At 57.7% G+C, this 22,684-nt stretch overlaps 1 protein-coding gene across 1 annotated transcript in view; it reads right to left on the bottom strand.

The window, feature by feature from the left end:
• Jade1 (jade family PHD finger 1) overlaps nucleotides 1-22,684 on the bottom strand; it is a 52,731-nt gene that overhangs the window by 16,075 nt on the left and 13,972 nt on the right. The window contains exons 2-9 of the mRNA XM_013034881.1: nucleotides 22,165-22,241; nucleotides 14,787-14,872; nucleotides 12,060-12,217; nucleotides 11,109-11,296; nucleotides 9,495-9,706; nucleotides 6,633-6,800; nucleotides 5,698-5,814; nucleotides 645-1,151 (exon numbers count right to left, since the gene is read on the bottom strand). Coding sequence (XP_012890335.1) covers nucleotides 645-1,151; nucleotides 5,698-5,814; nucleotides 6,633-6,800; nucleotides 9,495-9,706; nucleotides 11,109-11,296; nucleotides 12,060-12,217; nucleotides 14,787-14,872; nucleotides 22,165-22,216 — 1,488 coding nt within the window. The 5' untranslated portion in view covers nucleotides 22,217-22,241. The remainder of the gene's footprint in view (nucleotides 1-644; nucleotides 1,152-5,697; nucleotides 5,815-6,632; nucleotides 6,801-9,494; nucleotides 9,707-11,108; nucleotides 11,297-12,059; nucleotides 12,218-14,786; nucleotides 14,873-22,164; nucleotides 22,242-22,684) is intronic.

Here is a 22,684-nt window from a genome sequence, read left to right as displayed (position 1 = left end):
CTGCATACATACTGTACGTACACACTGAACACACACTGTACTCACATCACACACCATGTGTATATACACACACCGTGCACACACAGCAAGAATGCAGCCCCTGTGAGGACGCGGCAGCCTGTCAGGAGTGTCTTCACAAACATGCACACGGTCGGCGCCCTCAGCCTGCTCCGCTCACAGTGGTGCTGAGGCCGAGGCGGGGAGCAGAGCCTTGCGCCCCTTGCAGGCCTCTCCCCGGCTGCACAAGTCATTTCCCTATTCCTGCCCCCCACTCACAAGTGAAACCCGTCCTAGTTGTCAAAGTTAGTCTGTAAACATTCTGAGTCAACCCTTGGTCATTTTCCTGGGGTTCAGTCCCCTCTGGAAAAAGAGGGTAAAGAAAGGAATGCCCTCTGATCTTGCCAACAGTAAAGGTGAAGGGAGAGTGTCTAAGAATCACAGAGAAGCCCGCCAGAGCGGCGGTGGCGGCGGCGGCGGCGCAGCAGCGCAGGGAGCGGCCGGCCCGCCACCGCACTAGACCGCAGGACCTGGTGCGTGGTGCGCACAGGTCACCGTGAGGACTGGCTATCACCTCTTGCTCTGGCGAGCCCGGCCTCTGCATCCTCGTCGCTAGGCCACTACAGGGTGTTGGAGTCGATCATTACCCGCTCCAGGTCCTGCCGCAGGTGCGTGAACAGCTGCAGCCTCCTAAACAAGACGTCCTGCTCGCGCTTGGCCAGATTGTCCTCCTCGTCTTTCTTTGGGGTGATGAGGGGCTTGTTGAAATTGACCTTCCTCTTCAGCTTCCAGTACTGGTACAGGAAATCCACCACCGCCTCCGGCAGCCTCAGGGCCCTGGCCACGTCCAGCAGGTTGACGAAGGTGTAGAACTCGTCCTCCAGCTGCTGCAGCTTCTGCTTGCGGACGCTGGTGCGGTGGGCTTCGTCACGCTGCTGCCCAGGGCCGGTGAGGGCCTCCAGGGGGCTCCGGGGAGCCCCGTTCTCCGTGGGCCCCTCCCCAAGGCTCTCCTCGGGCTTCCGGTGCGAGCTGTGCTTCGGGCAGTAGGACTTGAATTTGACTTCATCGTTGTCTGCCAGGATGGTCTTCATGTCCAGGCCGCGGTCAAAGGCGCAGGTGACGTGGAAGGCCGTGCGGCAGTTCTTCACCGAGCACTGCAGAGAGCGTGCAGAGGAGAGACTTACGGAGCGACCACAGCAAAGGCACGCACCTACACACAGGCCACACCCCGGGGTACCCCACACGCACACATCACACCTGACACCACGCATGTGCACGCACGTCATACCATCCCACTGTCACACCTGACACCACACGTGCACGTCACACATCCCACTGTCACACCTGACACCACGCATGTGCACGCACGTCACATCACACGCTGTCACACCTGACACCACACGTGCATGTCACACATCCCACTGTCACACCTGACACCACGCATGTGCACGCACGTCACACATCCCACTGTCACACCTGACACCACACGTGCATGTCACACATCACACCTGACACCACGCATGTACACGCAAGTCACACATCCCACTGTCACACCTGACACCACACGTGCACGTCACACATCACACCTGACACCACGCATGTACACGCACGTCATACCATCCCACTGTCACACCTGACACCACGCATGTGCACGTCACACATCACACTGTCACACCTGACACCACGCATGTGCACGCACGTCACATCACACACTGTCACACCTGACACCACACGTGCATGTCACACATCACACCTGACACCACGCATGTGCACGCACGTCACACATCACACGCTGTCACACCTGACACCACGCATGTCCATACACGTCACACCATCACACGTCACACTCCGGCACCCATGCGTGCACAGTGGCAGCCAAGTGAACCCTGGCAGGCTTTCAGGGAAGCAGAGCCTGGAGAAAAGGGAACTCTGCATGTGGAGGCTTCCTAACCACAAAAACCACCAGTAGCTTGAAACAACTCAAGTATAAACTCAGGACCTGGGGCTGGGAAGGTGGCTCAGTGGTAGAGCGATTGCCTTGCATGCCTGAGGCCCCGGGTTCGAGTCCTGAGCTGAAGAGCTGAGGGACAGCACCCAGGCCCTGAGTTCAGGCAGGACCCCATGCCTGCTCAGCTTGCTCGCTCAGCTGCACTCTGCACTTGAGCCACGTCTCCAGACCGGCGTTTTTGCGGATGGCCCTGAGGATCGTCAGGCCCGCCTGGCCGCCTTCACACCCAGAGCTGACAGCCGGCCGGGGGCTCAGCACGCTCCACATCGCCTTGTACTTCGTACACTTTGGCTTTGGGTTTTATGACAAACCTCAAGCATCTTCTACGGACAGGTATGTGCCAGCCAGGGGTCCTCACGGGCCATGAACATGGGTGGCCCCAGGGACCGTGGCTGAGGATGGCAAACATTCCCTCCCTCACAGGGAAAGGGTGGCAGGGCTCAAAGAAACCCATCCTCACCACAAAAACAACATCCCAGCCTCAGTTTGTTGAAAAGGGGGGAGAATGGGAAAGTAATGGAGCGAAGTTGATCAGAAGTACATTGTGTGGACGGACGCTTTATGCAGTGCATGTTAGTAGTAGAGACGGTTCAGAAGGGAGAGGAAGAGAGAAGAGCGGCAGCGAGAGAGCGAGAGAGAGAGAGAGAGAGAGAGAGAGAGTGGCATGGGGGGAGGGGGAGGGGGAGAGGGAGAGGACACAGCCCCAGGGGTGAGGAGGAGGCGGGGGCACTGGGGCCAGGGAGGTCAGGGCAGAGACAGCCAGGAGTCAGCCCGGGCTCAGGGAGCTGTGCGCCCAGCGCCGCCCCTCTGCCTGGGCAGGGCTGCCAGGTGCCCCAGTGCAGCAGCCCTGTCCAGCCAGCGTGAGGTGACTCGACCCAACCCGGCTGAGCACAAGCACCTAGCCCGGGAAGGCTGCAGAGAGGGAGCCCACTCGGCACCCCAAACCCAGAGCCGTGGGACACGGGACACTGCCTGCCCCTGTCCTTCTGTGTCAGACACTGAAATCCTAGCCCTTCATTCTGCTTTTAGCACTCAGCCCAGAGAACCTGGAGAAATACCTGCTGTGCAACCCACAACTAACAACAGCTTCAAGCGGGTGAGGCACCATCGGTGGAAGAACACACTCACCTGCCCAGGCCCTGCTCAGCACACAACACTGACACACCTGCCCAGCACACAACACTGACACACCTGCCCAGGCCCTGCCCAGCACACAACACTGACACACCTGTCCAGCACACAACACTGACGCACCTGTCCAGCACACAACACTGACACACCTGCCCAGGCCCTGCCCAGCACACAACACTGACACACCTGTCCAGCACACAACACTGACACGCCTGCCCAGCACACAACACTGACACACCTGGCCAGGCCCCGCTCAGCACACAACACTGACACACCTGGCCAGGCCCTGCTCAGCACAGCCGCAGCCACCGGAGTGGAAGCTGGCGCTAGCTGGAGCCCATCTGTGCCTGGCTTTGAGCTGCACTAATGCAAGTGTGCTAACCATCAAGAGAAAGGAGCTGCAGCAGCCCTGCGCTGGTGGCCCCTGGGCTTTCCTGTTCAGCAGACAGATGGACGCACAGCCCCTCAGCTGCAGACAGACAGATGGACGCACAGCCCCCCAGCTGCAGACAGACAGACAGATGGAAGCACAGCCCCCCAGCTGCAGACAGACAGACAGACAGACAGACAGACGGAAGCAGAGCCCCCCAGCTGCAGACAGACAGACAGATGGAAGCACAGCCCCCCAGCTGCAGACAGACAGACAGATGGAAGCACAGCCCCCCAGCTGCAGATAGACAGACAGATGGAAGCACAGCCCCCCAGCTGCAGAAAGACAGACAGACAGATGGAAGCACAGCCCCCCAGCTGCAGATAGACAGATGGAAGCACAGCCCCCCAGCTGCAGAAAGACAGACAGACAGATGGAAGCACAGCCACCCAGCTGCAGACAGACAGACAGACAGATGGAAGCACAGCCCCCCAGCTGCAGAAAGACAGACAGATGGAAGCACAGCTACCCAGCTGCAGACAGACAGATGGAAGCAGAGCCCCCAGCTGCAGACAGACAGACAGATGGAAGCACAGCCACCCAGCTGCAGACGTGCAGACAGGAACTGACAAAACGACTCTAGGAAGACACAGAATGTCATCAGTGCTCCTCCCATCGCTTCTCCTTCAAACACACGTTCTGGGAACGTGAGTCCATCGATGGCAAGAGAAGGTGGACTGGCCAGAGCCCTCAGAGAAGCGGCTCCGCCCGCCGCCAGCTCACCAGAGGGTGGTGGCTTGTCCCCAAGTAACACAGTGTCTAAGTCTCTCTCCCATTCTCCGTTGCCCAACCCGCTCTCAGGCAGAGGTACTGGTAATTTTAGTTCATAACAGATTCTCCTGACACCCAAGTCCCCAAGCCTCTGGATATTTCTGCGAAGGTTTCAGACCCTCCAACACCAGGAGATCTCTGGGGTTGTTAGGAAGGAGGAAAAAGGAGAAGGAGGAGGGAGGTAGAGAGAGAAAACTGGACACAGTGGCTCACGCCTCTAACCCTTGCTACCTAGGAGGCTGAGGTCAGGAGGATCGTGGTCTGGGGCTGGCCCCACAGCTCAGCCATTGAAAGAAGTTGGTGTGGCGGCGCCCCCGTGACCCAAACTGCAGAAAGCCGAGCAGAGCCCATGGAGGCCAGCACAGGCGCAAGCTGGGACCCTGACCACAAAGTCGTGAATGGGAACAAGGGGCCTGGCTCGAGGGGTGGCACGCCTGACGGCAAGCAGGGGAGGAGGGGCAGGTAACACACGTGGCTGGGCATCTTGGGGAATCAGGACCACACGCACGCGCTGTCCGTGCTGAGCACCTCTGCTACAGAGCCGCCGCCGCCGTAGGCCCCGGGCCATCTAGACCTTGGGACGCAAGGCCCAGAAAGCGACGCACTGACGCCGTCAGACGACAAGAGGAAACAGCATGCTGTGCTTCCCCCCTTCACTGGACTCAGGACCGTCACACCTGCCTGCATCAGCGCATCTGACACATTCGCTTGCAGGTGAGCCAGTGCCATAAATCAAATGTACAGGCGCTGGTGCTCACGCCTGTAATCCCAGCTACTCAGGAGGCTGAATCTGAGGACTGCAGTTCAAAGCCAGCCTGGGCAGGAAAGTCCAAGAGAACTCTTATGTCAAAAAACTACTCAGGGCTGGGAAGGTGGCTCAAGTGGTAGAGCGCTAGCCTTGAGCTGAAGAGCTGAGGGGCAGCACCCAGGCCCAGAGTTCAGGCCCACGACCGGACCCAAAAAAACAAAAACGAAAACAAAAAACTACTCAGAAAAAGCCAGAAGTAGTTCTGTGGCTAAGTGGTAGAGTGCCAGCCTTTAGCACAAAGAAGTTCAGGGGCAGCGCCCAGGCCCTGAATTCAGACTCCAGGATCAGGAAAAAAAATCCAATGTCTAGGCTGTGTTCAGAGCAGGCCACCTCTTCCTAGAGCAACTTGCACACCCAGGTCTTCATGTCTGCCTGGGGACAGAGCTGTGGCCCGGGCCTAGCAGGAGGCCTGGGACAGAACAGAAAGCAAGGAACTTGCGGGTAACAGCTCTGGGTCCAGGGACATTGGACCATCAGCTAACCCCAGGCACCTGGGCCGGCCCCATGCTCCCTCCCGTTTGGCCTGGCAGCCAAACCTGCTGAGCAGCTTACCTGAATGGAGGCCCCAAACTTCTCGTTGCAGAGACTGCACACCAGTGCCCAGCGGCTGCTGGGGATGTGAGACACCTTGGTGATGGGCTCCATCTTCTCCGGGCTGCCAATGCTCACCTGCAGGCCAACAGCAAGGGCGAACACCCAGCCATCAGAAGCAGAACGGAGTTCAAGACCTGTCACTCTGAGGGCAGCCCCGGGCGCTGCCCTCGCTCACACACAGCCTTGCCTGGCTGACTCCTGCAGACGGCTACCTCTTCCCTTCCTACTGAAGAATGTGGTGGCAAAGGCCCTGGCGGTGGATAGCGCAGTCTTCCTCTGAACCAGTAACAGTTTGGTCAGGACAAAAAATCACCTTAAAGTCCTACATAGACTTTCAGTTTGGAGTGAGCAAATACAAAAGCCATTTCTTATCCATTTCCCAGTAAACATACTAGCTCATTCCACCAGAATGAAAAGAAGAATGATGCAAAGAAGAAATCCCACAGCGAGATAAAACATCATCTCTGCCTTCCATCCCCCAAACCCAGCAGACGGGCTGACCGCAAACACAGGATCCCGCACTGTCTGCCCTCTGCAAGGCCAGGCAGTCTGAGCCACACATGATCTTCTCAGTGACACAGCCAATTAAATTAGTCAAGGTGTGGGACAGGAAATAGACAAAACAAACCCTGCAGTTAAAAAGGTTGCGGCTGAGTAAGAGTTTTCAACAGCTACAACCTGCAGAAGTGTGGCCCGGTGTGTGGCACCATCGGGGAAGGACCAGCAGGCCAGGCCGTCCCTGCGCGGACGGAGCAACCTGACCCTAACACAGTTCCCACGTCCCCACCCCAGGACAACATGGCGGAGGCCAAGCCGGCAGCGACTGGGAAGGATCCCGGGCCGTCAGGCCCCGCGCCCTGCCCCGTCCGGGAGGGTGTGCGGGAGTCACGTACCTCTGGGATCCACAGGGCGCAGCTGACATGGACCCACTTGGTTCCGCTGCGGGTGGGCTTCATGGCGCCCCCCTTCTTGGGACACAGCAGACATTTCGGCTGCACACCCAGGGCGCAGGTCCGGCACAGCCAACTGCCCTCTGGCACCTTGAGGATTCCATAGCAGGCCTGGACAAAGCCACAGCACAAGGCAAAGGAGACAAAGAGAAACACGTTTCCTCTCCAAATGCACACACAGAGGTCCCACCAACGCTGAGATCCCAACCCTGGGCTGCGACCCCAGCAAAGGCGAAAGGCTTCTGGGCTGAGACATGATGCGCTGTGCAGACCCCTGCGGGACAGCCGCACAGCCCTGTACCTACGCCAGGCTCTCCAACGTGGCAGGGCCGCAGGGGGACCCCTACCCTCGCCTCACAGAAAGCGGGGGGCACAGGGCAGCAAGGCACGGCCACACACAGGGCAGCGAGAGGAGCAAACAGACGCGGAAGAACAAGACCCAAGGAGAGTATTTAAAACAAAGCCTCGCACGAGATGGCAACACCACCCGAGACAGCACACTGCAGAAACCAAGGTTTCACAGCTAATGTAATCATGACGGCTCAAGGAGTAAAAAGGCAAATTTGAGTAAGTTACCCCAACGGTACCAGAGGCCCAGAGAGCTTTAAAAGCCAAACTGATAAAAATGAGGTGCACAGGACTTCAGGGAGTCGGGAGTCCTGGCAACACAACGCTACCTCCTCAGACGGCGTCTTAAGAACACCGACCCCCACACGGGACCCGCACGCAAAGGCTGCTCGGCTGCACCCGCCACGCCAGCGCCCAGAACAGGTGCCACAGACGGCGTCTTAAACACCGACCCCCACACGGGACCCGCACGCAAAGGCTGCTCGGCTGCACCCGCCACGCCAGCGCCCAGAACAGGTGCCACAGACAGGACTGGGGCTAACAACACTGACGGTTCCGACTGGGTAAACACAAAATGAGAAGCAGGTCTAAGCTAGTACGTATGGCTTAAAGACAAACCAAGAAGAGGTCACAAGAGAAAAATATACTAAACACAGAGATCAGAAAAAAAGCATCTGAAACTGAGCCCACTAGCCTTGATGGCAGTGACAAGTTTCTAGAACAGAGTTCTTAAGTTTCCAAGCAGACAAGTAAAGGAAGTGTGGAAAGTCCTCCACAGGTTACAAGTACCAGCAGCCAAAAGCAGCAATGGTGGCCACCAGGCCCATGATCACGGCTGACACCCGAGGAATTCACTGCCCAAGGAAACGCAGACAAATGGATGAGCTTCCCAAGACATTCAGAACAAGACCAGACTCTGCTGAGCCGTGGTGGCAAATGGAGGAGAGGCTTGAGCCTCCTCTGTGACGTCAGCCCCGACAGATCCATGGGGGGAGCTTCCAGACTGCCTCTGAAACCCCACATCCCACCCAGTCTGCGCCAACACTCCAGGCCAGCCTAGACGAAGGCGTGTGAGGGCCTATCTGAACAAACAAGCCAAAGCACCGGGGCTCCTGGCGATGATCTCGGTTCTGAGTCAGACAGAGGGAGAGACCACAGTCCAAGGCAGCCCCGGGGGAAAAGGCATGAGGCCCTCTCCAAAAATACCTAAAGCCAGCAAGGGGGCTGGGATCCACACGACGCAGTGTAGACCAAGCCCTGAATTCAAACCAGTGCTGTAGGAAAGACGGCAGGAAGAGGGAGGGAGAGAGGCGGCTCTCCTCTGCTTTATATATTCATCTGTTCTGCCCCTCCCAAAAGCTAAGCAGAAGCCTAACACGACCTTATCTACAGTCCCTGAAAATGCAAGAGCCTGACGTGAGATGGGGAAGTACCCTAGCAAAGCCCTGAAATCCAGCTGATGCCACCACAGGAACACTGGAGTGAGCCAACCACAGAGCCCCCAGCCACCACACACAATGAAGACAGCAGCCAGCCGGGTGCACTGAGGACTGAGGGGACGGACCATGGGCTCTGAGGACTGAGGGGACGGACCATGGGCTCTGAGGACTGACGGGACGGACCATGGGCTCTGAGGACTGACGGGACGGACCATTGGCTCTGAGGACTGACGGGACGGACCATGGGCTCTGAGGACTGACGGGACGGACCATGGGCTCTGAGGACTGACGGGATGGACCATGGGCTCTGAGGACTGAGGGGATGGACCATGGGGTCTGAGGACTGACAGGACGGACCATGGGCTCTGAGGACTGAGGGGACGGACCATGGGCTCTGAGGACTGACAGGATGGACCATGGGCTCTGAGGACTGAGGGGACGGACCATGGGCTCTGAGGACTGACGGGACGGACCATGGGCTCTGAGGATTGACAGGACGGACCATGGGCTCTGAGGACTGACAGGATGGACCATGGGCTCTGAGGACTGAGGGGACGGACCATGGGCTCTGAGGACTGAGAGGATGGACCATGGGCTCTGAGGACTGAGGGGATGGACCATGGGCTCTGAGGACTGACAGGATGGACCATGGCTCTGAGGACTGACAGGATGGACCATGGCTCTGAGGACTGACAGGATGGACGACAGGTCCATGGGACTGAGAGAAGAAGGTGGGCTCCAAGGACAAGAAGCCACCTGGGACACTGGAGCAGAAAGGCAAAGGAAGTGGTGCTGGGCGGAGGTTTTCTGGCCAATGAGAGGGTCTGCCCTACAGCCCCGTTCTCAAACCTCCCTCTTCAACAAAAAGCCCACTCTAGTTGCTTAACAAAAGCCACACAGTCTGCTAAGGAAGCAGCTAGCCCTGTTTGGCGTTCCTGGGTGTGCCGTCTCAGGAGGTGGAGCCCTGCTCCCCGCACACCCCCCGCCCGCCTGGGCCCCCGCCGCCCGGCCGCCCCACCTGGTGCACACAGATGTTGCACTTGTCACAGAACACCATCTCGTTGCCGTCCTCGCCGTCGGGGGACTGGCAGACGTCACACACCACGTCCTCGTCGTACTCAATCCCCAGCCCTTCCTCCGTCTCGATGGCATGGTTCATGTTGTCGTAGCATCGCTGCTCAAACTCTTCCAGGACCCGCTCCATGGTGACCTCATCTAGCTCAGGCATTCCTGAAGGGAAAGATCCATGTCAGTAAGCCCTATTGGTGCACCTCAACAGTTCAGAACCGATAAGGAAAGCACAACACCTTCTATGAATGCCTTCCACGGGGAAGTCTCTCACGAAACCATTCCCATTCTGGCTGCACACAGGAAAGCATACATAAATCTCAGAAGGACCAAGAATATCAAATACCGAGACTGTGAAATAAGCCGTTTCATTATACTTACTGCACCTAACAGCTAACATGTTAAGTTTCAAAACTGTGACCACAACGTATTATGGGGTTTGACTATTTGTTTTGGAATTCTCCTTTACCACTGTGCCCTGAAAGCAGACTTCCTGGCCAGCCTCTCCTCTGAGTTCCACCCACAAGAATGCATAATTATTCGGATACATGGAAGACAAACACGGGAGACTGCAGAGTGGCAGACAGTGCAGTTGTAAACCACACTTCTGCAAGAGGCATGGTCTTGGCTAGGGTAGGGGGCAGGCCCATCTTCTATTTGCACATTCTCTAAACTCCTTACAATGAAAGTATCTGTGCAGTTAAAAAGCTGGTTAAAAAACCACTCAAGGATACAAATGCTGCAGAAACGGCAAAGGAAATGACTGCAGGCTGCACTTACCATAAATTCTAAAACTATCAAATTAACTTCTCACACTTTCAACAACGTAGAGAACACAGGTGAGATGAGCCCCACATTTCCCCGCAGTTCCCTCCTGTGGCTGGAGGCCCTGGCCCCCAGTCCACCCTGTACACAGGACTGCCACCCTGCTTCCAGGCCTGCGGAGCCCCCGAATCCCCAGGCAGCACAGGCCTTCGCACCAAGGGAGCCAGGCGGCTGGCGAGGGCGCGGCTGGGCCCCGGAGCCACCGGTGAGACAGGGAGAGGCCACTCCCAAGGCAAGGTCTGGCTGTAAACACCGAAAGCAAAGGCTGAGGGAAGCAATCTCCTCGGTGAGGACAGCCAGAAGGGGCAGTGGTCAACGGCCAGGCCAGCGGCAGGTAAGCTTCCACACAGCCAGACGAGAGTGCCTGGGCCCCCAAAGCCCTGTGGCTACCTACTCCAAACCACGGCACAACCCTTGCATGGTCAGACATGCCTCCCTGCCTGGCGGTGGCAGCCCTCAGGGGCCCTGAGCAGCAGGCTGGGCGCACGTGGAGACGGCACCACAGAGGCCCACAGACAGGAGGCTCCCGTGGCCACTGCTCGCAGTGAGGACACAGGTGGCAGGAGACCGCGAGGGGGTGCTGGAGCCTGGCGGCGCAGCAGCAGGTCAAGGAGCACGCCTGACACGGGACGCCGGGGAAGACGCCGAGCGAGCGTGAGGAGCCGCCAGAGTGCACTCCGCGGCTGGCACGCGCTCCTGCCCACGTGCGTGCCCGACAGCCGCCCCTGCCGAGCCTCACCCATCTCCTTGAACTCCTCATTGGTCAGCTCCAGCCACGCGGCATCCGTGTCGTTGAGATCGTACCGGCACACACTGTCGGCCAGCGTTCGGATGTCAGCATAGCCCAGAGCTGGAGGCTCGGAGCCTGCGGAGACGATGTGCTTCTTCGGCCTAATGAACATGAGGGACGTCTCTTCAGACAGGACCCTGATTAACAGAACACAGGGCGCTCAACAAGTGCATCAGAAAACCCAGCTGCAGCTTCCTCCTCCTCCTCCTCCTCCTCCTCTCTCAGGCTCACACACAGCCCCAGTGTCAGTGGAAACCCTAACTAGATGAAAAACAAAGGCCTCCAATGGAAATAGGAGCCCACGTCCAGGCCGTGGCCCGGCCCCTCAGCGATGCAGCGGGGAAGCCGGAGAGCGAGGCCTCTCCTCCAGGCCGGCAGTGGGCCAACCTGCAGCAGAGCAGCCACCTGGCGGGGCAGGTACGCCAGGACACACAGCACGGCCCAGGGAATCACCTGAGCCCGGGGCCCGCTCACCGACAGAGGAGAGACTTCTCAGTGGGTCTGGAGAATGTGCCTAACAGCTAGAAAGGGCAGTATCTCACAAGCTCCTCCTCTGGAGCCCTAGCCAGACGGGCCTGCTCCTGCAGCATCGTCTACAACTACAGCTAGAAAGGGCAGTATCTCACAAGCTCCTCCTCTGGAGCCCTAGCCAGACGGGCCTGCTCCTGCAGCATCGTCTACAACGCGTCCAGGCCGGACTCCTCTGCGTTCCAGTCACTCAAGAGAAGAGGCAGCCACAGGCATCAGCCAGTGCTCTCCCCAGGCTGTCCTGGGGCCCCCGCCCGCCCGCCCGCCCGCCCTCCCCACGGCGACTCCTAATCCTGCCGTGTGCAGGGCTCTGACCAGCCTCCCTTGTGCCTGGTGCAGGACGGAGCCCCGGCAGGGCGGGGAGGGCGCTACCTGGCCACAGGCTGAGGGATGGTCCCTGGGCTCACGGGCACCTGGACTCCCTTCTCCCACTCCTGTCTCCATGGGTCTGCTAGCACGTAGTACTCATCCGGGTTGAGCTGGTACGAGTCATGCAGCTTCATGGCGGTGATCAGGTCTGTTCTAAACACCTGAAGGAGGGAAAGGGGCACGCCGACGCTTCATCTCACGCACAGCAGCTGGAGCTGCCACATGCCCACACGGAAGGAGCAGTTCCCTCACCCAGGCCAGAAGGCCAGCCCTGCTCCCTCTCCACAGGCAGGCAGCGCACGCCCAACCTCCACACACCGGGAAGGCTCTTGGAGAATCGCCTAACTCCTGTCAGACACAAACCTGCACCGACCACAGACAAAGCCTGGCCTACAGGGCCGTCCTCACGGCGAGTGCTGCCTTGGGTGGTGGGGCTGAGCGCAAGGGAGAGGAAACCTTGCTTCACCGTGCTGCAGAGGTAGGGCCAACACGAGGCCTCTCAGATACCTGCCCAGAAAGGACTGGGGAAAGCAAGTGTGTGTGTGTCCGTGCGCGTGCGTGCGTGTGTACACGTGTGTGCACGTAAGCACGTGTGCATACACGCACTGCAGCTCTTCTGGCACAGTCCCTTGCTGCTGGATGAGGGGACATATCCCCACCTGGCCAATGATGCCCCACAATGCCCCTCTCCAACTCCTCATCACCTCCCAGAACCACGGCGGCCTCTAGCGGCATCCACGTCAGAAAGCCAGCCTGAGCTGCTGGCTGAAACTCACTGCTGGTTTCCTCCCACACCTTCTTCTCGGCCACTCATGTCCTCAGCTACCTAAGGAAGCCTGACCTGGGTATCAGCCCAGCCCAAAGTTGTGTCTGGTGTCTGAAGGCAGTCCTCTGGGTACACAGGACAGGGGCACGCCCTCGCACTGCTCAGCACCTGGCACCTGTCTACACATCCATGTTTCGTAATCTACACCACGTGCCTGCTGCCCACAGAGCCTCACACACTGGTGGTGGCTCCTACGATCAGTGTGCGAGTACAGGCTCTCCCCTCCCTGGCCGTCATCTTCAACAGCGTCCTTCCAGAACCGTATTGCCATCCTCACTCCTAGTTCTTCCACAGAACCACCCAGAGACTGAGCCCTGAACCCAGCACAGCCCAGCATCCTTCACCCCAAGGGGCCCCTCAGGCCTACACAGAGCAAACTCCACACAAACCGACTCCAAACTGGGAGGACAAGATGAGCGATGTGAGCACAGGCACCATCCCTCCAGACTGGGCGGGGCTCTGATCTCCACAGAGATGCCTCAGGTACACTAGGCTCAAAGCAGCACTGCACTACGGCAGGACATAGTCTGAGCTCCAGAAAGGCACCCAGCCTGCAGGGACCCCACTGTATCAGGACACGGCAGCACAGCACGGTCACCAGAAATCACCAAGTATGATGATCAGAAAGGCATCCTGGGTACAGGAACTGAAAGGAGCTGCACAGATCCACAGAAGCAGAGCAGGCCCCACAGGTCAAAGGCACAAAAGGCCTGGTCGCCGCCCTCTGAGTCACCCACACCTCCGCCCCCAACCCAGCCTCCGTGCCCTAAGCACACACACTGCTCAGGGGCTAGCTTCACAGCCAGCTCGCTGCTCTGGGTCAGGCACTGCTGGGCTGACACCCCTGCCCTGGCCTGTGCCCGAGGAAGGCCCTCAGCCCACACCCCTGCCCTGGCCTGTGCCCGAGGAAGGCCCTCAGCCCACACCCCTGCCCTGGCCTGTGCCCGAGGAAGGCCCTCAGCCCACACCCCTGCCCTGGCCTGTGCCCGAGGAAGGCCCTCAGCCCACACCCCTGCCTGGCCGGCGCCGGGGAAGGCCCTCAGCCCACACCCCTGCCTGGCCGGCGCCGGGGAAGGCCCTCAGCCCACACCCCTGCCTGGCCGGCGCCGGGGAAGGCCCTCCTGTGCAGTGCTGTCATAAGGCAGAGCATCGTTGCACCAGAAGCAGCACAAGGCCAGAGTCGGCCTGCAGTGAGCTCCCTCCCAGGTTGTCGGCTGAGAAACGGTGGCAAACAAACCACTCTGAAGTGAGTGCTTGGAGCCGAACAAGGCACAGACAGAATACCCAACCACAGCCAGGTAAGCGGTGTGAGAGGCGAACAGAAAACAAGCTCGGATGGCAAGATTAACAACAAAATGCTGGCCGCGCCGGAGAGGGGGGATAAGAAACAAACTAGGGAAGAGCAGGGAAAGCCTGAAGCATGGAGCCCACGACGAACTCCCAGGATGGCACTGGTCTGTGGCCAAACAGGCCACAAGCTCATGGCTGAAACTTGAGGCTGGCAGCCACTGTCCAGCCGCCGGCCTGCTCACCTTCTGGCCAGGGGAGGGGCTGGGAGCCGGTGAGGGGGAACAGTTAACAAGAACAGTTGACACTTGTGGCACACTGCGTGACAGACAGAAACCACACCTGAGTCCGTAAGCATCACCCCCGCCCTAAAGACATCCACAGGCTGTACTTGTCGGCAGCAGGCACGTGTGTGCACACATGCGTGATGTGCACACACGTGACACACATGACACGTGACACACGCGTAGCACACGACGTGCACACATCTGGTGTGTGCGTGCGCATGTGGCACTGCACATAGGTACACATGACAGGCACACACGACATGCAGATACGACATGCACACACAACACACATGGACACACACACGCGGGACATGTGCGACCACTAGGTACCTCGGAAGGCTTGCGATCCTCGTGTTTGGAGCAGGAGCTTCTCCTGTGCTGGGATCGAGAATTCTGGGACCAAGTAGTGGACAGGCCTACGGAAACAAAGGTCAAAATGGGATCCATGAAAGGCTGGGAGGGTCCACACCCCAAGGGCAGCGCTCATCCCCTCCTCTTCCAGCCGCGGCTCCGCAGAGGCACAAGCGTCCCAGTTCCCTAGGACCCCAGCGGGCCCGCGTGGCACTGTGCAGACCCTGAGGCTCCCCAAGTTCCCGCCTACCGACAGGGAGATGGCACAGGCCCTGCCGCCGGCAGCGGCACTGCTGGGCACACTCCTCATGGACAGATGGAGCACGTCTTGCCGGGTCCCAGTAAGCTTTCTAACGCTAGCATTACCCAAAGGCCTTACCGAAAACAAAAATTTTAAGAAGACATACAATTCAGCAACCCCTTTCACGTGAGTTTAAAACAATAATTGTGCCAGGCACCGGTGGCTCACACCTGTCATCCTAGCTACTCAGGACTCTGAGATCTGAAGATCGAAGTTCAAAGCCAGCCCAGGCAGGAAAGTCTGTGGGATTCTTACCTCCAATGAACCACTCAAAAACTGGAAGTGGTGCTTGGCTCAAGTGGTAGAGCACTGAAGAGCGGAGGGACAGCACCCAGGCCCAGAGTTCAAGCCCCATGACCAACAACAACAAAAATAATAATTGCCCCTTCTAGCTTCTCATGAGTGTGCCTCCTCCCCTCCCCGGATGCCCCGTGCCTCCAACCGACTCTCCCCGTGGATCCAGGCCTTTGGAGTGCCAGGAAGGCTGGCACTGAGAGCCACGCCATCTGGTCTTGGAGGCCGGCCTCTGTCCTGAAGGTTCCCCTCCGGCCCTTCTCTTCTGTGCACCTGTAACCCGTGGCGTCTGTACCAGCACGCCCAGGAAGTCTGTTAGACCTCCATCTTCCCCTCCCGTCTACGCTGGCCTCCACACAGACATCAACCGTTAGTTAGACAAAAACCTGTGCAGTTCTCACACACTGGACCGAGTACCAGGCCTACCCGTGAGCGCTCCCAGCTCTCCCCTGGACGGTCCAGCTATCGACTGAACTTCCAATTCCCTTCTCTCCACCCACCACGGCTTGCTGCTCCTCAGTAGCCACATAACCACGGGGGCAAGACTACTGCCGAGCTCCCAACCGTCACTGACCTCTACCATCCCAACCCACCATGCTGCCTTCCAGAATTAAGTCCCAAAAGAGCCGAGTAACACGCCCCCACTGGGCGTGCACACAGCTTCAGTGCCACACCCACTCTCCAGACCAAGGGACGCACACCTTCACTCCAGCCACACTGGACACCCACAGCTGCTGTGTGTCAACCATCCTTCCATAAAGCTACAGAAGCCTACCACCACGGAGACAGGCACTAACCATACAGTCAAAGAAAACTCGGTCTCGCAATGCGCCGATGGTTTATACAAAACCTACGCATGGCCGCAAACCCGGGGAGGAATGGACAGGAGACAGGGCTCAGAGTCGCGGCCCAGCGTCCTGGTCAGCAGCAGGCTGGGCGCTGTCTTCTTGCCAACTCACGTTGCTATGTAAGAGCGACTGGCATGAGCCACAGAATGCAGGACCGGGTGTGCAGCCAATGTTCTTCCACAGACAGTTCCCAATACATGTATTTTTCAAGAGCAGACAAAATTTTAACAGTGGCATCAGGGAGAGTCAGGTAGTCTTGCTTTTAGGAGATCCATCCCTGTGAGCCAAGGGATGAAAATGGCAGGCACAAGGAGCATCCTGGCGTTCTACCTCAAAGACAGGAGGAAGGAGGGCCAGAGGCCTCCTCCTGGAACGCGTTCAGAGCCACTACAGCCGTTTGTCCTCACAACTCTAGCACCGTCTGTCCACGTCACCCTCAACTCCCAAACAGAAATCACTGGTGTTCCAGTGTAGTCTCAGTACCTAGGAGGCTAAAAAGCAGAAGCCCAAGTTGGAGGCCACCCTGGGCTTTATTATAAAGACCCTGTTTCAAAGAAACACCCAACGTGGTGTGTCCTTATCACAGTCAGAGTGTAACAGTAAAAATAATTTTCATATTGTTAATCAGAAATACTCTGGTCTGAGAGACTGATTTATGCTGTAGTAAAGCATCAAGCATCTAATGTGTGTTAAGATTGTACCTGGTTGTGTGCTAAGACTATCTCCAGTTGTGTGCCAAGACTATATGTAGTGTGTGCAAAGATGATATCTTGACGTAGGCTAAGTCTGTGCCCAGCGGATGCTAAGACTACATCTAGTTCTGCGCTAGGGTCGGGTTTGGTTGGTCCTGCACTTGTCTCTGTGATGCTGATATTTAAGTACCAGTGATAAGAATATACAAGTGAAACTGCTTCCTTTTGCTCTCAGGAGAGATGCTGGCAGTCCTGAACATCGACAATAATGTCTACCTCACCTTATTGCCACTCGCAAGGTAAGATTACTGCCGAAGTCCGATCTAGAGGCAGGCTTCTGTGGCTTCCAACACGGGGCATGTGCACTGCTCAGGAGCAATCCCACACTGACAACCTGCTAGTCTTGTTCTGACTATCCCAGCTCCACTGGGCCAGACCCCTTGGGAACTGCAGTTACGCAAGTCCAACACTCCGAGCTCCGCCCTCTCGTCCTGTAGTTCAGACATCACCACAGCCCCTTGGAGCTATTAGGAGAACGCATACACCTCACACCTAACAGCCGTGTGGAAGAAGCCCCCCAACAGCGGGCTCTGAACCCACACTCACGCCACCACCCACCCCACCTGCCGCAGGGTGCCGTACATGTCACAGAGCGGACACACAGGCCTGCCAGCCGGCTGCTCTGCAAGGAAGTGGCCCGTGTCGGCTCTCAGCCACAGAAAGCACTGTCGCTATTAAGACAAAGCGCCTGGGTTGGCCGCTGTCTGAACAGGGGCCGACCGACACCTGCCCTCGCTCTCCACTCCAGCCCCCTGACCTCCTGGTCCAACTCACCACTGGGTGCAGAGAACTGGCCCAAGAAGCTCAGCAGATTAAGTAAACTGGGGCCTGCCACCAAGGACACACCATCATCCCTCCATCACAAGTCCCAAGAGCCACAGAAGAGCAATCTGTGGAGGACATGGTCCCCGAGCCCAAGACAGCACACTCTGCCACAGCCCTCCCAGCCTTCCCCGGAGCATGGGTACGCGCCATGCAGCACTGGGGCCACAGCCCCCCCCCCCCGCTCCGGGAGTGAGCCCCAGCCGGGCCCTGAGTGTCCACGCAGGAGCTGAGGGCGAGGAGATTACAGCGCACTGCAGCAAGAGCAGAGCCCACTCTCTAGCCCCACTAGAGACACGCAGCGGGGTAACAAGCCCCGGCAGACAGCAGATGCAGAGGCGACGAAGACCCCCGCCAGCCACTCAGCTCCCTGTGGAGGACATGAGTAGTGGACTAAGGCTGCTTGGCAGGCCTGGCCCCAGACCCTCTCCCCACAGAGGCCTGAAAACCAGGCACCGGAGCCTGCCCCTCGACTCCAGGGGGCTGCAGATAACCTGCGCAGGTCGAGCATTCTTTGCACAAGCCAAAGAACCCATGTTCCTCTGGGTCTCTGAAAGGCACCCAGTAAAAAAACAATCAACAAAAATGCCATTACGTTTGGCTAGCTGACCACAGCCAAAACCTCATTCAGGCAGAAAACTGCCAAGCATTATGTCGTTTTTATATTTATACAAAGAAGAGGCAAATCAGAGCCGTTTAGCCTCAAACAACCAGTAATACTTCTTTCTTAACCAGAGGAAGTCACATTTGGATTGCAGATAAAATGGCTCTAGGTTTGGGAAATACTGAAGGCAGCTGGAAGACCCGTTCCACAGCTGCCAAGGCCCAAAGGACAGAGGAGCCTGGGCTGGATTAAAGGCTTGCTCCCTTGGTCAACCCCTGGCATGATATGTAACTTGAGTGGAGCTGGGTCACCCAGTCCCAAGAGGCCAGCAACTACAGAGTCCATCCACCTGAAGGGGGGGCCTCTGGGATGCTGGGAAAAGGGTGGCACCAGGCATACAAGCCCCCACACACCTCCCCCCCCCACTAGGCCAGCAGATAAAGCAGAGCGCTCAGAACTGGGAAGCCACTCAGCCCAGCCCCAGACCTCGTGACCCCGCAACGCCCTGTCCCCCACTTGGACTTGCTCTGAATGGGGCTGGGAACCCTTGCTCAAACTCTGTCAGGACTGCAGGCCGAGAGGCCAGTGCCCAGAGCGGTCTGAAACACACAAGGCATAGGGCACAGCGACCACCTCAAGTAGAAGGGAAAGGCCCCACAAGACCCCGGACACACAAGCACACCTGAGAGGCTGCGTCAGAAGCCAGCCGGCGAGGAGCGGTGGAGAAAGGGGCATTCCACAGCGTGGACACACAGCCGGCATTGCACAGGGTGGACACACAGCCGGCATTGCACCGCGTGGACACACAGCCGGCATTGCACCGCGTCGCGTGGACACACAGCCGGCATTGCACCGCGTGGACACACAGCCGGCATTGCACAGGGTGGACACACAGCCGGCATTGCACAGCGTGGACACACAGCCGGCATTGCACAGCGTGGACACACAGCCGGCATTGCACAGTGTTGATGGACACACAGCCGGCATTGCACAGCGTGGACACACAGCCGGCATTGCACCGCGTGGACACACAGCCGGCATTGCGCCGCGTGGACACACAGCCGGCATTGCACCGCGTGGACACACAGCCGGCATTGCACAGTGTTGATGGACACACAGCCGGCATTGCACAGCGTGGACACACAGCCGGCATTGCACCGCGTGGACACACAGCCGGCATTGCACCGCGTGGGCATTCCACAGCGTGGACACACAGCCGGCATTGCACCACGTGGACACACAGCCGGCATTGCACAGTGTGGACACACAGGCCGGCATTCCTAAAGATCCTCACGAAAACTACTGGTTTTCCACACTTGGTTACTACCGAGCCTGGACATGCAGCAGCCACAAAGCCCATCTACGCCTGTACTGGACCGCCACACAAGGCCTGTGCCCCACTTCCGCAACCAGCAAAGGATCAGAGCACAACTGGGCTTTAACCCCCCTCCAGGACAAACCCCTGGCACCCTAGAAATGTTCACAAACCCCGGACCCAGAGTCCTCAGAGAGGCCGGCAACAAGGTATGAGGAAGAAAATGGCCTGGCCCCAAAAACTTGTTTTCAGGAGTCACACCTTTGAGATGTGACACAGACATTCTCTTTCCCCTTCCTTTCCAGCCAGAGTTCTGCACAGAAATGAGGAGACCGGTTTGTTCTGAAGTTGAGTGTGAATGAAGCCCTTTGCTGGCCTCAAACTCAGCCTCCTGAGTGCTGGTATTACAGGTGTGAGCTACCACACCAGACTAGAAATGCATTTCTAAATGAAGCACTTGGTCTTGTAGGGCTGTGTGAAGCCTCAACTCCTAGCACCTCGTGCGTGACTGTTCTTGGAGCAGGAACATCAAAAGGTGGCTCCAGTCAAAACCAGCTGCTGGGGGGGGGCAGCCCCCGGGGAGGGGCTGCGGGGAGGGTGCAGGCGGAGGGGACACCCGCCGGCCAGCACTCTGGCCTTGGAGCTGCACCTCCATCAGTCGTTTGACACCCTGGCCTGGCTGAGGCCTGCAGGCTCCCCCCTGGGGTGAGGCTGGGAGGGGCTGGGCTGCATCACCTGCTGCACATGGCTTCCACGTCCAAATTCATTAAAAATTAAGTGGAATCTTAAAATTCAGTTTCGTACTCGTACCGGATTAGAACATGCTATTCTAATAAATGCTGCCCCGAAAGAGAAAGGCTCATGTTTGAGAGAACATTCCAGAAGAATCTCTAGCTCCAGTATTGCTCAGAGGAAATAAGAGCAAACACAGTGAGCACACTCCCATCAACGATGACAAACGGATGTGTCCATGCACAGACGTACACACAGGATGCTCAGTCCTTGCTGTGGTCATTCACAAAGCCATCTCAGGATTAATTCTAAACCTAAAGGCACGACTTTTTCTAAGCATTTCTGGAGGACTAAACTGTGCACTTGAACAAGCAGCAAGCATTTACTGAGCCCTTTGCTGAAGAGTCAGGAAACTGCCATCCGAGGTGGAGAACACACCCCCCCCCCCGCCCGTGCCTGTGGCGTCCAACGTCCAATACAGTGAACACTGGAGGAAACAAGCCCTAGGATCAGCCCACTGGTGTGGTCAGACCCCTTCGGGGCCTGCTCCCTCCCCTGCCTCCCTCCCTCCCTCTACTCTAACAACAGTGAAGGCTCCCTGTTCTCCTCAGGGCTAGGCTGGTCAGCTTCCTGCACACACCTGGCACTGCTCTAACACCTTCCACGGTTCCCGCAGCTGTCAGGACAGATACTTACCACAAACATCGTGCTACTCTACAGCGTTTAATCTGTCGATAACTTAAGAGACTAAAGCAACTGAAATTAAAAACCTTCTTCTCTTCGTCAAGTTTCCTCTTCAGGCTGTCAATATGTACCTAACACATCAAAAGACAGCTGAGAAACTGTCCTCATGGCCTCAATCACAGCTGCCAAGCTGTCAATCACACCTGGCCAAGCTGAAATCCCCCAGGCCCCTCCCCACACACAAGAGCACAACTGCACGCTCCAGCACTGTGCCAGGCACAAAATCTCCATCCACTGTATGAGAGAAGCTCTTCCTTCCCTCAGTAATCTGAGTGTGTCAGTTCACCAACCCCTTGGCGCCCACCTATACTATGTGGGTCCACTGGCCCCACGTGATGTCCACCAATACCATATGATGGTCACCAACACCCTGTGGTGTTCACCAACTCTGTGATGTCCACCGACACCATGTCACATCTACCAATACCGTGTGGCATTCACCAATACCACATGGCATCGCTGATACCACGTGATGTCTGCCAATACCGTACGGCGTCCACTGAAACCATGTGGGCCTTCATCCGCAGTGTGACATCCACAATGTGCAGCGTCCACGGACACCGCATGGCATGCACCAACAAAAGCCAGCTCGCTCCAGCTGTGCTGTGAAGACACGAGGTGACCAGACTGCTGAGACACAGACTACGCAGCACCCACTTCACACACTTGGTGTCACCAGCAGCCCCCCATCTCCCCGTGGACCCGGCCCAGCCTATCAGTCATGACCTGGCTTGAAGCACCTGTGAAGCACAAGTTCCATGCACAGGGAACACAGACACCATGGTGACCCTGGGGACTTGTCTGCAGTCCCTGGCAGGGAGTCTGCACACACACCTGCAGCCTCACACTGACATGCAAAGGGCCTCGGCCTCTGAAAGTACGAATGAAGAAGTCAAGTGTTACGCTGGCCCCAGCCCGGCCGGCGGAGAACAAAGCAGGACTCACTGCCATTGTCGTCGGAGTCCTCACTGCTGCTGGGAAGGCGGCCTCGTTTCATGATCTCCCGGGGCACAGCAGGCAGCCTGCAAGGCAAGGAGACAAGAACACACACGCGTCATCGAGGTGTGTCGGCCACCAGCGCAGATCCACAGCAGACAACAGCCAGAGGGCCTTAGGAAGCCCTCCAACAGAAAATGGAAGAGGAACGTAACCGGTTCCAATCACTAACACACCAGATAGGAAAAAGGGTACTGGAAGTGGGCCTCCTACAGGCACCCGTTTCTCCCCTCCCTCCCTCCCAAGACATTGTAGCTACAACCAGTCCAGGAGGACTGCAGAGATGACCCCTCACTAGGAGAGCTTCTTCAGTCAGACCACTTCCTCACTCAGGCTCCCTCACATCAGACCACCCCCTACCAGTCAGGTCCCTTCAGACACCCTCTCTCAGACACCCTCTCACAGTCAGACACCCTCTCACCGTCAGACACCCTCTCACCGTCAGACACCCTCTCACCGTCAGACACCC

The sequence above is a fragment of the Dipodomys ordii genome, unplaced genomic scaffold (assembly GCF_000151885.1).
Source record: "Dipodomys ordii isolate 6190 unplaced genomic scaffold, Dord_2.0 Scaffold198, whole genome shotgun sequence".
Taxonomy (NCBI): Eukaryota; Metazoa; Chordata; class Mammalia; order Rodentia; family Heteromyidae; genus Dipodomys; species Dipodomys ordii.
The sequence above is the reverse complement of the archived record's forward strand: the minus strand, read 5'-3'. Positions and strand labels throughout refer to the sequence as shown.